General features: G+C 38.1%; 1 protein-coding gene across 1 annotated transcript in view; it reads left to right on the top strand.

Moving 5' to 3' along the window:
• The first annotated feature begins 4,405 nt into the window (after positions 1–4,405).
• gdi1 (GDP dissociation inhibitor 1) overlaps positions 4,406–17,389 on the top strand; it is a 39,296-nt gene continuing 26,312 nt past the window's right edge. Inside the window, exon 1 of the mRNA XM_084334070.1 lies at positions 4,406–4,507. Within this exon, the coding sequence (XP_084190196.1) occupies positions 4,421–4,507 (87 nt within the window). The 5' untranslated portion in view covers positions 4,406–4,420. The remainder of the gene's footprint in view (positions 4,508–17,389) is intronic.

Below are 17,389 nucleotides of genomic sequence, written 5' to 3'. Positions count from 1 at the left end.
TTTTTTGTGTTCCGCAAAGCTCTGGTCGTCACGTGGTGTAAACCAGCTGATTATCATGTGACGGTGAACACACTTCCTGCCTCTGTCACAGTGACGTCACGGTGACGGCCGACCCCGCCCAGAAGGAATGAATGAATGAATGAAAACTTTATTGAACAGATCGTACATCAGGGTCCCCCATTTTCAATTTTCATAGTGACATTTATGACATACACACAACATATATGACATCGTGACATTTATGGCATCGGGACATACATGACATACAGGTATATAGTAGGCCTACTATGTTACATTTGTGACATACGATATGCAAATACAGTACTGTTACCCATATATGATATCCCATTATATACATATGATGGGGAGGAGACTGTACATTAGGAGGGGTGGGTGGGTGGGACGGCGACAGATTGGTGTGTTTGCTATAACTTCTGGCTTCATATTCAATGAAAAGTGGAAAACCAGTCTCTCAAAAAACCAGCTGCTACTGTTTAAACTACCTGAGCAGCAGACTGTCATCAACATTCCTGCCGCTGTAACAGGAGATGTTATGCCGTAATTCACCATTACAATTGATTGATTGATTGAAAACTATTAACAGATTGCAGAATGGGTACAGTACAGTACAGCTCTGCAATGCATACAATTGGATGCAGACCAGAGAAATACTTTCGTCTTGTTTACATCAGGGTCCCCCATTTTCAATTCATCATCATAACATGACACACACGACATACAGATCGACAGTATGTCAACCTTGTCATCACAACTACCATAGTGTCTTTATACTTGTATAATACTACAACTCTGTACATCTGATTAGCACTGTTACTCAGTAATACTCATTTATATATGTTATACCCAGTTTAATCACCTGTACATTGTATATATTATTATTATTACTATTGCACTTTACTGTTATACATTTGCACTCTGGTTGGATGCCGAACGTATTTCCGTTGTACTGTACTTGTTTGCTGTATGATAACAATACATTTGAAATTGAATCTCTAATCTTGTATGTATGTAGTAATTATGTAATCGGTAACTTTCTCACACGGTGCGCTCTCCTAGGTGCTGAAACTCTCGAACCTCCTGGAGCCACGTCATGACGTCGCGACCGCTGTAACCTGGCAGCTGTCCGCGGTGCTGAACTGTTGCTCAAACTTTGGCAACGCCTTTGCAGTCGTTGCTTTGCTTATCGTGACAGGTTGCTCTCTCTCTCTCTCTCTCTCTCTCTCTCTCCTCTCTTTTTCTCTCTTTCCCCTCTGTCTCTCTCTCCCCCTATCTCTTTCTCTCTTTCTCTCTCCCCCCTCTCTCTCCCTCCCCCTTCTCTCTTTTTCTCTCTTTCCCCCTCTGTATCTCTCTCCCCCTATCTCTCTCTCTCCCTCCCCCTTCTCTCCTTTTCTCTCTTTCCCCCTCTGTCTCTCTCCCCACTATCTCTTTCTCTCTCCCCCCTCTCTCTCCCTCCCCCTTCTCTCTTTTTCTCTCTTTCCCCCTCTGTATCTCTCTCCCCCTATCTCTCTCTCTCTCTCTCTCTCTCTCTCTCTCTCTCTCTCTCTCTCTCTCTCTCTCTCTCTCTCTCTCTCTCTCTCTCTCTCTCACACACACACACACACACACACACACACACACACACACACACACACACACACACTCACGCACACGCTCGCGCCTGGTTATATGCACACTGTCTGCACTACACGCACAATCTCAAGAACACATGATGAAAACATTTAACTGGAAGTCGAAACTGGCCACCAATTATTAAAAACAACAACACTTTTTTTTTTATCATAAATGAAGTAACTTATGCGAAGTGTTGCTATTGAATAACATTATTATTATTAATATTATAATAGGCCTGGAACTAGGAAGGAAGCCTTCATTCGGCGAAAGCTGCTCCCACACCCAGCATCCACACACACACACACACACACACACACACACACACACACACACCACACACACACACACACACACACACACACACACACACACACACACACACAGCTGTGTAGGCGGCGGAGGGATACTCCTGCTGCATCCGCGGATCGCTGCACTTATATATCAACGGAGAGGAGGATAGGAGGATACAGAGAATAATACACTTATAGCTGCGAAATAATATATAAACTCCCTGCAAAACTAGACAACGACGACGTCCTATATATTATCTACGTAATCACTCGGTAAAGTCAGTGGACGGTCCGCCACGGCAGACGGTGTGTGTGTTTGTGTCTGTTGTGTGGCAGCCGTGTTGTGTGTGTGTGTGTGTGTGAGAGGGCGACGCGCACTACTCCCGACGCGAGAGGAGAGGAGGACACTGTTTTCCAGAGTGTTCCACGTTATAGGGCCATCTTTGGACTCGTCCTCCTCGCCGCCGGTGACAGTGTGTGTGTGTGGACTATATTATATGATATCCATCCCGCCCCACTCGTCATTTGTGTCTAATGATTAATAAATAAGAGTTGCCGGCTCAGTGCGCGAGAGACATTTAATACATTTCGTGCAAAAGAAACGGAGTCATCATCAATTCGCGTGTGTGTTTGTTGTTGGTTGATCCACTGGCATTTCTCTCTTTCAGCTGCACCCTTCAATTTCACAAGGCAGGCAGCAGCAAAAAGAGGGCGAGGAGACAACATGGATGAGGAATATGATGTGATCGTTTGGGCACTGGACTCACAGTAAGTACACACACCCATCAAGCTTCATTTGTGCACTGCTGCTGCACACAAAGGCTGATCTATATTACAGTATAGGGGCCCCAATACTGTTCACTTTATTAAAATGCCTGTGTGTGTGTGTGTGTCGGGAATGAGCAGGCCTGCTATAATACAAGTACAAGTGAATGGCTCTCCTAGCTGCTGCACCCCAGTTTGTTGTGGCATTTAGAAAGATAAAGCTTTATTATCTTCGATGATCAACGATGATGATAAGGAGGAGAGAGAATCCATGATGCATCAATCCATGCATTGGTATATTACTATTAGACGGTCGTCGCCTGTTGGTGAGAGATGGATGTGATGTGAAGTGAAAGCAGCAGTCTGTCTCCTGAAGCAGCATCTTAGGCGTAACCCTGTCTGCCTGCTGTGTGATGATGATGAGGGTCCGTTTATCGTAGAGAGAGACATAGGCTCCATTCTAAACACATACTGTAGCTGCTGCTGCCTGCTGGCCTGTGGGACGAGACCGAGCCCTACTAATCACACCCTTCCGACAGAAAGAAAGGGGCTGCTTTAACTTTATATATATAGTATACATTTTCTTATTCATCCGATGGTCTCCTATCCGAAGAGTTCATATTCACATACAAATTATATGTAGTTATTTTGAAATTGTATATAGATAGAGAATAATATTTTATATATGAGGTCTGTAGGCTATACTCATTTAATTTTATAACTCTTTTTTAAATGGGAGTTATTAGTAGTAGTAGTAGTAGTAGTAGTATTCTGATTATTATTCTGAGATCAGGCTCTTACAGTAGATGACATGGCTATAATAAGACAGATGGGTCGCACACCACAGGCGCAGACACCTCACCCTGGCTGTCCTCCCTCCTGCAGCTACTCTCTCCCTTTCTTTATCTCTCTCTCTCTCTCTCTCTCTCTCTCTCTCCTCTCTCTCTCTCTCCTCTCTCTTCTCTCTCTCTCTCTCTCTCTCTCTCTCTCTCTTTCTCCCTCTTTCTCTCCTTCGTTCTCTCTATTTCTCTCTCTCTCTCTCCTCTCTCTCCCTCTCTCACTCTCCCTCCCTCTCTGTCCCTCTCCCTGTCCCTATTTCTGTCTCTCTCTCTTTCTCTCTATCTCTTATCTCTCTCCCCCTCTCTCTGTCTCTCACCCCCTCCTCTCTCTCTCTCTCTCTCTCTCTCTCTCTCTCTCTCTCTCTCTCTCTCTCTCTCTCTCTCTCTCTCTCTCTCTCTCTCTCTCTCTCTCCTCTCTCTCTCTCGCTCTCTCTCCTCCCTCTCTGTCCCTTCCCTCTTCTGTCTCTCTCTCTTTCTCTCTATCTCTCTCTCTCTCTCTCTCTCTTTCTCTTTCTTTCTCTCTCTCTCTCTCTCTCTCTCTCTCTCTCTCTCTCTCTCTCTCTCTCTCTCTCTCTCCTCTCTCTCTCTCTCTCTCTCTCTCTCTCTCTCTCTTCTCTCTCTTTCTCTCTCTCTCCTCTCTCTCTCTCTCTCTCTCTCTCTCTCTCTCTCTCTCTCTCTCTCTCTCTCTCTCTCTCTCTCTCTCTCTCTCTCTCTCTCTCTCTCTCTCTCTCGCTCTCCCCACATGTACTGTATACTTGGTGGAATTTAGATAACAGAACCCAAAAAAAGACAAAGTATATTCTCATCGATTGTCTCGGTTTTATTTTCAAATCGGCGTCGACCTATTAAGACACAGTTCTCCCTGTTGTGCAGGAATGCATTCTTTCCGGTATCATGTCCGTGAACGGAAAGAAGGTTCTCCATATGGACAGGAACCCATACTACGGGGGCGAGAGCTCTTCCATCACCCCCCTGGAGGAGGTAAGGCACCCTGCTGATCCATAAAAAAGCAATCAATATATTTTATGTCCCCCACTCCACTGAGCTACATCCTGTTCCTGCTGTGAGTCGGTGTAATGAGGTTGAAACCTTGGCCCAAACTAGTACCTATAGTCACTAGTTAGACGTGGTGCCTGTTGAGTCCAGCTCTCCAGCAGGGGTCGCTGTGGAGTGTGGAGTGAGTTTTAGAGGAGTGTAACAAGGCTGAAACCTATTATAGCCCCTTTAGATGGGAGGCCGAGTCTGTCTAAAGTGAACTTGATTGATCCATGTTGGCAGACGACACAATTCTTTGTGTGATATCTAGTTATTATGTTGAGTCAAAATACGTTTGTTGGCCAGCCGTCTGTTGGTCATCGGTGTTCGTAATCTTACATTTAAATTAAATGTTTGCTCATGCATATCTTTGGACACCTCTAGCTGATAAACCAATCAGGATACAGAAACGGGATTTCGGGACCCCAAAATTGTCAACAAGAACAACGGAGAATGGATCTGACTGGAACGCTAGCTGATTATACACAACATGAGACAGTAAATACTATTGTAATAAAACGTTCAAAACTATGTTCAATTTGTGTATTGTTTTGTTACTATATAAGATTGTATTTCGCACTGTATTAACCATAACGACGTCACAGATGAGCTTTAGATGGTTAACGTGATATTAACGTTAGATCTACCCGACGGTCCGACCTAAATACTATTGTAATAAAACGTTCAAAACTATGTTCAACTTGTGTTTTGTTTCTTACTATAAGATTGTATTTCGCAAGCCATACCGACGTCAGGTGAGCTTGCTATCCATTAGATGGATAACGTGATATTAACGTTAGATCTAACCGACCACAATTTGATTCGAAATGTATTACATACCTCACTTTGTTGGTCTCTCTCTGGTCTGCATCCCCTTAACAATTGTGTGTATTGAGCTGTACTGTATTGTACCCATTCTGCAATCTGTTAACCGTTTTCAATCAATGTCAGACGTCCTCTCTATAAAAAAAACTATTGAATTGCTCAGAATTTAAAATTATGTCCCTAATAGGACATAATAATATTAATATTATTCCCCAGTATGACACAATAAACACAGAATGAATCCTACCAAAGAGAATGCTATATGCAATTTGTGTATAAAGTGTGTATTAATCCTGTAACATGAGTCAAGGTCAGATCTAGCCTGGCATAGAGAACAGAATGTTGATTTTTTGATGTTCAAGTTTCTTTATTAGTTGTCATACAGAAGTACAGAATACTTTTATATAAAATGCTTCTTTCTGTTTTGCTCCAGAGATTGTGCTAGATAAAAATAGATAAGTATAAAATAGAAGTCAAGTATGTAGACAAGTGTTCAATATATACATACAATGTACAATGCAGAGTAGAAAAGTAACTGAGTTACAATACAATATACTATACAGTACAATGCAGAAATGGGATGAGGTACAATTTACAGTAAGGTGTAATGAGGTATGGGTTGTAGTGCAAATTCTTTGCCAATAAATATAAAGTGTGTTTAGGTGTTCTAAAGTGGGTGTTGCAGTGAGTTGTTTGTTTAAAGTGAGTGTGTGCGTGTGGATGTGTGTGCTGTGAGTGCATTTGATGGTTGTTACATAGTGTTATTGTCATTTGTATGTGTGTAATGTGTAACTAGTACAGTGAGAAGGCATTTGGCGATTTCTTTAAACAACGTCTCCTAACAGATGAGGTGGACTTCCATGCTCCTGTAAAAAAGATGAAACTCAAAACCTTCAAGGACACAGCAACATCAAGTGTTACCAAGGTGAGAGGCAAGGAGATGGCCCTGAAAGCAGACCGAGACCTCTTCGCCAGGCTTATAGTGGTGGGAACAGTCAGGAAGATTGACATCGGGGAAATGTTAGTCTACAGTCTGGGACCCTTCCCTGCAGCCATAGCGAACATGGATGGCTCTATGGTGAAAACTGATAAAGCCAAGTTAATGCACTTTCTCGAGGGATCAGTAAATCCACCCGCCACAGTTGAAGTCCCTGATGGCTCAGCCTGGGTGTGTGATGCAATGTCTCTGATACAGGCAATGAAACCTCACGATACATTTGGAAGATTTGCAAACAGCGTACTATTGAACCTCATCAACCCAGCCAAAGCAAGTAAATCCAAAGTGGTGCATTTTGTCCCCGACACGTACAAAACACTGAGCATAAAGAAACGCAGAGAGAAACCGACGAGCAGCAAGAGGATGTCAGCTGACTACAATATATTCAGCTGACCAGAAAACACCAAAACAATGGTCCAAGTTCTTAGCTTGTGGCGAAAACAAAGAAAACCTACAGCAATTTCTATTTGAGACATGGGTCTGAGTGCCATGTCATCAGAGTCAACAGCAGTGGCACAGCGGTGGAGGTGTTACCACTACAAACACTGTTCTCAATACAGGAGGAAGCAGACACCCGACTATTGCTTCACTGTGCTCATGCCTCTCAATACAGTTCCCATGTGGTGATCAGCAGTCCAGAGATTTCTTCGAGATTGACTGGATGTCACTTCCTCCAGCCCCAGTCGCAATCCTGGAACTTGTATACTGCTCCTGCAAAAAAACACAATGCATGAAGGGGCGATGCACATGCAAATCAAACAACCTACCATGTACAGACATGTGTCTGTGTTTGGACTGTCAGAACACTGTATCCTAAGTTTTCACTGGAGTTTTTTTTCTTCTTTTTTTCATATATTTTATTTCTTTTTTGGAAGATAGGCACAGGTACAGGCATACAATGCACATTGTTGGTTCCAGCTATCTATTGTTTGATAGTTTGCACCATTTAATCTAGCTGTAGAAAGCTCCATTGTTACAACATCAGCTAATAACTGTTTCCAGTGATTAAAGGGCAGAGAATGTGGAGCTTGCCATCAAAGCGCCAATTTTTTTTTCAGCAGTACTTCCTGCCAGCCAAAATCGTCTCTGAACAATACTTAAAGCTAAAGAATCATCATCATTAAGGAGCAGTACTTTGGGACAACAGGGAATATGTTTTTGTAATACATGTTACTGTTAAAATAAATAACATGTTATTTTCACACTTGTTATTGTGTTATAAATGTTGATTGATTGATTGATTGAAAACGTTATTAACAGATTGCAGAATGGGTACAGTACAGTACGGCTCAATACACACAATTGTTAATGGGATGCAGACCAGAGAAAGACTTTCATCTTGTTTACATCAGGGTCCCCTATTTTTAATTCATCATAACATATTACATACATGACATACAGATAGACAGTAAACAACAGCACAGGGACCATCCAATATCAAACTATTGTTAATTGTTATATTGAAAGAGTATATTTATGAGACAGTATATTTTGTACATATGTAACGGTTGTGACAACGTCAAATTTCTAACGTCACAGGCAACAACACAGACCGCTATTACCATAGTGTAACACACAGCAAGAATGTGAAACAAGTTACTATTATTAGTATTGGGTTAGAGTTGTTTGATTTACACTAACGTAATGTTAGATTGCTATCTGAGAAAGTTAAAATGCTAACGTAAGGTTAGTCTTTGTGAGCTGGCTACAACATTTTCCAATGTGTAATCGGACGTCAAAACGGACTGCATATAAACGGCTGATGACTCATAACTTCCTATCACGTTTGAATAATGCTGTAAAGTTAAGTAAAAATGCATTTCAATAGTAATAGTAATGAATTGAGAGCTTACCGAATGCAGAGCTATCCAGTCTTGTCAACAGACGAGTAGCAATATTTACTTCCTGGTTCCAGGGCTTGAAGAATGTCATTGGGAGAAATCAAGTCACCTGACGTTGTAACGCGTTTTGATTGGTTCCGCAGCAACGCCCCTTTTCACAAACGTAGGTCGTTTTTATCTTATCAACACATTAATTTTCATAAAGATATGACCCAAAAACCGTTGCCAACAAACGGAAATGTGTTATTATAGTATATTATGTAGTTCATATTACAATAACATATACTCTGTAAAACCAGATCAATCATTTCATTAACGGAAGCCTCTAGAGACCTTCGGCCTCCCATCTACTTGGTGTAAACTCACTCCTAAGTTAAAATACTCTCACTTCGCCACCTGAATTGGATTATTTTCAGGTGGTGTTTCACTGTGGTGTTTTAACATACATGGTCACATGGTCACATGGTGCTGGTGAGCGGAGGGTTCGTGGTTCGAGGCTGTCGGAGGACAAGTGTCGAGCACACGGTACCTGCTAGTACCTATAGTGACCACCGTTATATATATATAAACAGTACCTGCTAGTATCTAGTGACCAGTGTTATATATAAACAGTACCTGCTAGTATCTAGTGACCAGTGTTATATATAAACAGTACCTGCTAGTATCTAGTGACCAGTGTTATATATAAACAGTACCTGCTAGTATCTAGTGACCAGTGTTATATATAAACAGTAAAAAGTTAGTTAGTTCGTTCATTTTTTTTGCGCTTTCGTTTTAGTTAGTTAATTTTTTTGCGTTCGTTTTTTTGCGTTTTCATTTTAGTTTCTTAAATTTTTTTGCGTTCGTTTTTTAGCGTTTTCGTTTTAGTTCGTTAATTTTTTTGCATTTTTTTTTTGCGTTTTAGTTCGTTCGTTTTTTTGCGTTTTCGTTTTAGTTCGTTCGTTTTTTTGCGTTTTCGTTTTAGTTCGTTCTTTTTTTTGCGTTTTCGTTTTTTGGTTAGTTCATTTTTTTGCATTCTTTTTTTGTGTTCTTTTTTTGCGTTCGTTATCGTTTTAGTTCGTTACTTTCTTTTTTTTTTTTGTAAATTTATTTGCGTTCGTTTTCTTTTTTTTTTTTGCGTTTTCGTTTTAGTTCGTTCATTTTTTTATGTGACCAGTGTTATATATAAACAGTACCTGCTAGTATCTAGTGACCAGTGTTATATATATACAGTACCTGCTAGTATCTAGTGACCAGTGTTATATATAAACAGTACCTGCTATTATCTAGTGACCAGTGTTATATATAAACAGTACCTGCTAGTATCTAGTGACCAGTTATATATAAACAGTACCTGCTAGTATCTAGTGACCAGTGTTATATATAAACAGTACCTGCTAGTATCTAGTGACCAGTGTTATATATAAACAGTACCTGCTAGTATCTAGTGACCAGTGTTATATATAAACAGTACCTGCTAGTATCTAGTGACCAGTGTTATATATAAACAGTACCTGCTAGTATCTAGTGACCAGTTATATATAAACAGTACCTGCTAGTATCTAGTGACCAGTGTTATATATAAACAGTACCTGCTAGTATCTAGTGACCAGTGTTATATATAAACTACCTGCTAGTATCTAGTGACCAGTTATATATAAACAGTACCTGCTAGTATCTAGTGACCAGTGTTATATATAAACAGTACCTGCTAGTACCTAGTGACCAGTGTTATATATAAAAAGTACCTGCTAGTATCTAGTGACCAGTGTTATATATAAACAGTACCTGCTAGTACCTAGTGACCAGTGTTATATATAAACAGTACCTGCTAGTATCTAGTGACCAGTGTTATATATAAACAGTACCTGCTAGTATCTAGTGACCAGTTATATATAAACAGTACCTGCTAGTATCTAGTGACCAGTGTTATATATAAACAGTACCTGCTAGTATCTAGTGACCAGTGTTATATATAAACAGTACCTGCTAGTATCTAGTGACCAGTGTTATATATAAACAGTACCTGCTAGTATCTAGTGACCAGTGTTATATATAAAAAGTACCTGCTAGTATCTAGTGACCAGTGTTATATATAAACAGTACCTGCTAGTATCTAGTGACCAGTGTTATATATAAACAGTACCTGCTAGTATCTAGTGACCAGTGTTATATATAAACAGTACCTGCTAGTATCTAGTGACCAGTGTTATATATAAACAGTACCTGCTAGTATCTAGTGACCAGTGTTATATATAAACAGTACCTGCTAGTATCTAGTGACCAGTGTTATATATAAACAGTACCTGCTAGTATCTAGTGACCAGTCTTATATATAAACAGTACCTGCTAGTACCTAGTGACCAGTGTTATATATAAACAGTACCTGCTAGTATCTAGTGACCAGTGTTATATATATAAACAGTACCTGCTAGTATCTAGTGACCAGTGTTATATATAAACAGTACCTGCTAGTATCTAGTGACCAGTCTGTTATATATAAACAGTACCTGCTAGTATCTAGTGACCAGTGTTATATATAAACAGTACCTGCTAGTATCTAGTGACCAGTGTTATATATAAACAGTACCTGCTAGTACCTAGTGACCACCGTTATATATAAACAGTACCTGCTAGTATCTAGTGACCAGTTATATATAAACAGTACCTGCTAGTATCTAGTGACCAGTTATATATAAACAGTACCTGCTAGTATCTAGTGACCAGTTATATATAAACAGTACCTGCTAGTATCTAGTGACCAGTGTTATATATAAACAGTACCTGCTAGTATCTAGTGACCAGTTATATATAAACAGTACCTGCTAGTATCTAGTGACCAGTGTTATATATAAACAGTACCTGCTAGTATCTAGTGACCAGTGTTATATATAAACAGTACCTGCTAGTATCTAGTGACCAGTGTTATATATAAACAGTACCTGCTAGTATCTAGTGACCAGTGTTATATATAAACAGTACCTGCTAGTATCTAGTGACCAGTGTTATATATAAACAGTACCTCCTAGTATCTAGTGACCACTGTTATATATAAACAGTACCTGCTAGTATCTAGTGACCAGTGTTATATATAAACAGTACCTGCTAGTATCTAGTGACCAGTTATATATAAACAGTACCTGCTAGTATCTAGTGACCAGTTATATATAAACAGTACCTGCTAGTATCTAGTGACCAGTGTTATATATAAACAGTACCTGCTAGTATCTAGTGACCAGTGTTATATATAAACAGTACCTGCTAGTATCTAGTGACCAGTGTTATATATAAACAGTACCTGCTAGTATCTAGTGACCAGTGTTATATATAAACAGTACCTCCTAGTATCTAGTGACCAGTGTTATATATAAACAGTACCTGCTAGTATCTAGTGACCAGTGTTATATATAAACAGTACCTGCTAGTATCTAGTGACCAGTGTTATATATAAACAGTACCTGCTAGTATCTAGTGACCAGTGTTATATATAAACAGTACCTGCTAGTATCTAGTGACCAGTGTTATATATAAATAGTACCTCCTAGTATCTATAGTGACCACTGTTATATATAAACAGTACCTGCTAGTATCTAGTGACCACTGTTATATATAAACAGTACCTGCTAGTATCTAGTGACCAGTGTTATATATAAACAGTACCTGCTAGTATCTAGTGACCAGTGTTATATATAAACAGTACCTGCTAGTATCTAGTGACCAGTGTTATATATAAACAGTACCTGCTAGTATCTAGTGACCAGTGTTATATATATAAACAGTACCTGCTAGTATCTAGTGACCAGTGTTATATATAAACAGTACCTGCTAGTATCTAGTGACCAGTGTTATATATAAACAGTACCTGCTAGTATCTAGTGACCAGTTATATATAAACAGTACCTGCTAGTATCTAGTGACCAGTGTTATATATAAACAGTACCTGCTAGTACCTAGTGACCAGTGTTATATATATACAGTACCTGCTAGTATCTAGTGACCAGTGTTATATATAAACAGTACCTGCTAGTATCTAGTGACCAGTGTTATATATAAACAGTACCTGCTAGTATCTAGTGACCAGTGTTATATATAAACAGTACCTGCTAGTATCTAGTGACCAGTTATATATAAACAGTACCTGCTAGTATCTAGTGACCAGTGTTATATATAAACAGTACCTGCTAGTATCTAGTGACCAGTGTTATATATAAACAGTACCTGCTAGTACCTAGTGACCAGTGTTATATATATACAGTACCTGCTAGTATCTAGTGACCAGTGTTATATATAAACAGTACCTGCTAGTATCTAGTGACCAGTGTTATATATAAACAGTACCTGCTAGTATCTAGTGACCAGTGTTATATATAAACAGTACCTGCTAGTATCTAGTGACCAGTTATATATAAACAGTACCTGCTAGTATCTAGTGACCAGTGTTATATATAAACAGTACCTGCTAGTATCTAGTGACCAGTGTTATATATAAACAGTACCTGCTAGTATCTAGTGACCAGTGTTATATATAAACAGTACCTGCTAGTATCTAGTGACCACAGTTATATATAAACAGTACCTGCTAGTATCTAGTGACCAGTGTTATATATAAACTACCTGCTAGTATCTAGTGACCAGTTATATATAAACAGTACCTGCTAGTATCTAGTGACCAGTGTTATATATAAACAGTACCTGCTAGTATCTAGTGACCAGTGTTATATATAAACAGTACCTGCTAGTATCTAGTGACCAGTGTTATATATAAACAGTAAAAAGTTAGTTAGTTCGTTAATTTTTTTGCGCTTTCGTTTTAGTTAGTTCATTTTTTTGCGTTCGTTTTTTTGCGTTTTCATTTTAGTTTCTTTAATTTTTTTGCGTTCGTTTTTTAGCGTTTTCGTTTTAGTTCGTTCATTTTTTTGCATTTTTTTTGCGTTTTAGTTCGTTCGTTTTTTTGCGTTTTCGTTTTAGTTCGTTCGTTTTTTTGCGTTTTCGTTTTAGTTCGTTCTTTTTTTTGCGTTTTCGTTTTAGTTAGTTCATTTTTTTGCGTTCTTTTTTTGTGTTCTTTTTTTGCGTTCGTTATCGTTTTAGTTCGTTACTTTATTTTTATTTTTTTTCGTAAATTTATTTGCGTTCGTTTTTTTTTTTTTTTTTGCGTTTTCGTTTTAGTTCGTTCATTTTTTTATGTGACCAGTGTTATATATAAACAGTACCTGCTAGTATCTAGTGACCAGTGTTATATATATACAGTACCTGCTAGTATCTAGTGACCAGTGTTATATATATACAGTACCTGCTAGTATCTAGTGACCAGTGTTATATATAAACAGTACCTGCTATTATCTAGTGACCAGTGTTATATATAAACAGTACCTGCTAGTATCTAGTGACCAGTTATATATAAACAGTACCTGCTAGTATCTAGTGACCAGTGTTATATATAAACAGTACCTGCTAGTATCTAGTGACCAGTGTTATATATATACAGTACCTGCTAGTATCTAGTGACCAGTGTTATATATAAACAGTACCTGCTATTATCTAGTGACCAGTGTTATATATAAACAGTACCTGCTAGTATCTAGTGACCAGTTATATATAAACAGTACCTGCTAGTATCTAGTGACCAGTGTTATATATAAACAGTACCTGCTAGTATCTAGTGACCAGTGTTATATATAAACAGTACCTGCTAGTATCTAGTGACCAGTGTTATATATAAACAGTACCTGCTAGTATCTAGTGACCAGTGTTATATATAAACAGTACCTGCTAGTATCTAGTGACCAGTTATATATAAACAGTACCTGCTAGTATCTAGTGACCAGTGTTATATATAAACAGTACCTGCTAGTATCTAGTGACCAGTGTTATATATAAACTACCTGCTAGTATCTAGTGACCAGTTATATATAAACAGTACCTGCTAGTATCTAGTGACCAGTGTTATATATAAACAGTACCTGCTAGTACCTAGTGACCAGTGTTATATATAAAAAGTACCTGCTAGTATCTAGTGACCAGTGTTATATATAAACAGTACCTGCTAGTACCTAGTGACCAGTGTTATATATAAACAGTACCTGCTAGTATCTAGTGACCAGTGTTATATATAAACAGTACCTGCTAGTATCTAGTGACCAGTTATATATAAACAGTACCTGCTAGTATCTAGTGACCAGTGTTATATATAAACAGTACCTGCTAGTATCTAGTGACCAGTGTTATATATAAACAGTACCTGCTAGTATCTAGTGACCAGTGTTATATATAAACAGTACCTGCTAGTATCTAGTGACCAGTGTTATATATAAAAAGTACCTGCTAGTATCTAGTGACCAGTGTTATATATAAACAGTACCTGCTAGTATCTAGTGACCAGTGTTATATATAAACAGTACCTGCTAGTATCTAGTGACCAGTGTTATATATAAACAGTACCTGCTAGTATCTAGTGACCAGTGTTATATATAAACAGTACCTGCTAGTATCTAGTGACCAGTGTTATATATAAACAGTACCTGCTAGTATCTAGTGACCAGTGTTATATATATACAGTACCTGCTAGTATCTAGTGACCAGTGTTATATATAAACAGTACCTGCTATTATCTAGTGACCAGTGTTATATATAAACAGTACCTGCTAGTATCTAGTGACCAGTTATATATAAACAGTACCTGCTAGTATCTAGTGACCAGTGTTATATATAAACAGTACCTGCTAGTATCTAGTGACCAGTGTTATATATAAACAGTACCTGCTAGTATCTAGTGACCAGTGTTATATATAAACAGTACCTGCTAGTATCTAGTGACCAGTGTTATATATAAACAGTACCTGCTAGTATCTAGTGACCAGTTATATATAAACAGTACCTGCTAGTATCTAGTGACCAGTGTTATATATAAACAGTACCTGCTAGTATCTAGTGACCAGTGTTATATATAAACTACCTGCTAGTATCTAGTGACCAGTTATATATAAACAGTACCTGCTAGTATCTAGTGACCAGTGTTATATATAAACAGTACCTGCTAGTACCTAGTGACCAGTGTTATATATAAAAAGTACCTGCTAGTATCTAGTGACCAGTGTTATATATAAACAGTACCTGCTAGTACCTAGTGACCAGTGTTATATATAAACAGTACCTGCTAGTATCTAGTGACCAGTGTTATATATAAACAGTACCTGCTAGTATCTAGTGACCAGTTATATATAAACAGTACCTGCTAGTATCTAGTGACCAGTGTTATATATAAACAGTACCTGCTAGTATCTAGTGACCAGTGTTATATATAAACAGTACCTGCTAGTATCTAGTGACCAGTGTTATATATAAACAGTACCTGCTAGTATCTAGTGACCAGTGTTATATATAAAAAGTACCTGCTAGTATCTAGTGACCAGTGTTATATATAAACAGTACCTGCTAGTATCTAGTGACCAGTGTTATATATAAACAGTACCTGCTAGTATCTAGTGACCAGTGTTATATATAAACAGTACCTGCTAGTATCTAGTGACCAGTGTTATATATAAACAGTACCTGCTAGTATCTAGTGACCAGTGTTATATATAAACAGTACCTGCTAGTATCTAGTGACCAGTGTTATATATAAACAGTACCTGCTAGTATCTAGTGACCAGTCTTATATATAAACAGTACCTGCTAGTACCTAGTGACCAGTGTTATATATAAACAGTACCTGCTAGTATCTAGTGACCAGTGTTATATATATAAACAGTACCTGCTAGTATCTAGTGACCAGTGTTATATATAAACAGTACCTGCTAGTATCTAGTGACCAGTCTGTTATATATAAACAGTACCTGCTAGTATCTAGTGACCAGTGTTATATATAAACAGTACCTGCTAGTATCTAGTGACCAGTGTTATATATAAACAGTACCTGCTAGTACCTAGTGACCAGTGTTATATATATACAGTACCTGCTAGTATCTAGTGACCAGTGTTATATATAAACTACCTGCTAGTATCTAGTGACCAGTTATATATAAACAGTACCTGCTAGTATCTAGTGACCAGTTATATATAAACAGTACCTGCTAGTATCTAGTGACCAGTTATATATAAACAGTACCTGCTAGTATCTAGTGACCAGTGTTATATATAAACAGTACCTGCTAGTATCTAGTGACCAGTTATATATAAACAGTACCTGCTAGTATCTAGTGACCAGTGTTATATATAAACAGTACCTGCTAGTATCTAGTGACCAGTGTTATATATAAACAGTACCTGCTAGTATCTAGTGACCAGTGTTATATATAAACAGTACCTGCTAGTATCTAGTGACCAGTGTTATATATAAACAGTACCTGCTAGTATCTAGTGACCAGTGTTATATATAAACAGTACCTCCTAGTATCTAGTGACCACTGTTATATATAAACAGTACCTGCTAGTATCTAGTGACCAGTGTTATATATAAACAGTACCTGCTAGTATCTAGTGACCAGTTATATATAAACAGTACCTGCTAGTATCTAGTGACCAGTTATATATAAACAGTACCTGCTAGTATCTAGTGACCAGTGTTATATATAAACAGTACCTGCTAGTATCTAGTGACCAGTGTTATATATAAACAGTACCTGCTAGTATCTAGTGACCAGTGTTATATATAAACAGTACCTGCTAGTATCTAGTGACCAGTGTTATATATAAACAGTACCTCCTAGTATCTAGTGACCAGTGTTATATATAAACAGTACCTGCTAGTATCTAGTGACCAGTGTTATATATAAACAGTACCTGCTAGTATCTAGTGACCAGTGTTATATATAAACAGTACCTGCTAGTATCTAGTGACCAGTGTTATATATAAACAGTACCTGCTAGTATCTAGTGACCAGTGTTATATATAAATAGTACCTCCTAGTATCTATAGTGACCACTGTTATATATAAACAGTACCTGCTAGTATCTAGTGACCACTGTTATATATAAACAGTACCTGCTAGTATCTAGTGACCAGTGTTATATATAAACAGTACCTGCTAGTATCTAGTGACCAGTGTTATATATAAACAGTACCTGCTAGTATCTAGTGACCAGTGTTATATATAAACAGTACCTGCTAGTATCTAGTGACCAGTGTTATATATATAAACAGTACCTGCTAGTATCTAGTGACCAGTGTTATATATAAACAGTACCTGC

Source organism: Notolepis coatsorum (genome assembly GCF_963971535.1).
Source record: "Notolepis coatsorum genome assembly, chromosome: 17".
NCBI classification, from domain to species: Eukaryota; Metazoa; Chordata; class Actinopteri; order Aulopiformes; family Paralepididae; genus Notolepis; species Notolepis coatsorum.
This window is presented reverse-complemented; position numbering and strand designations above follow the sequence as displayed.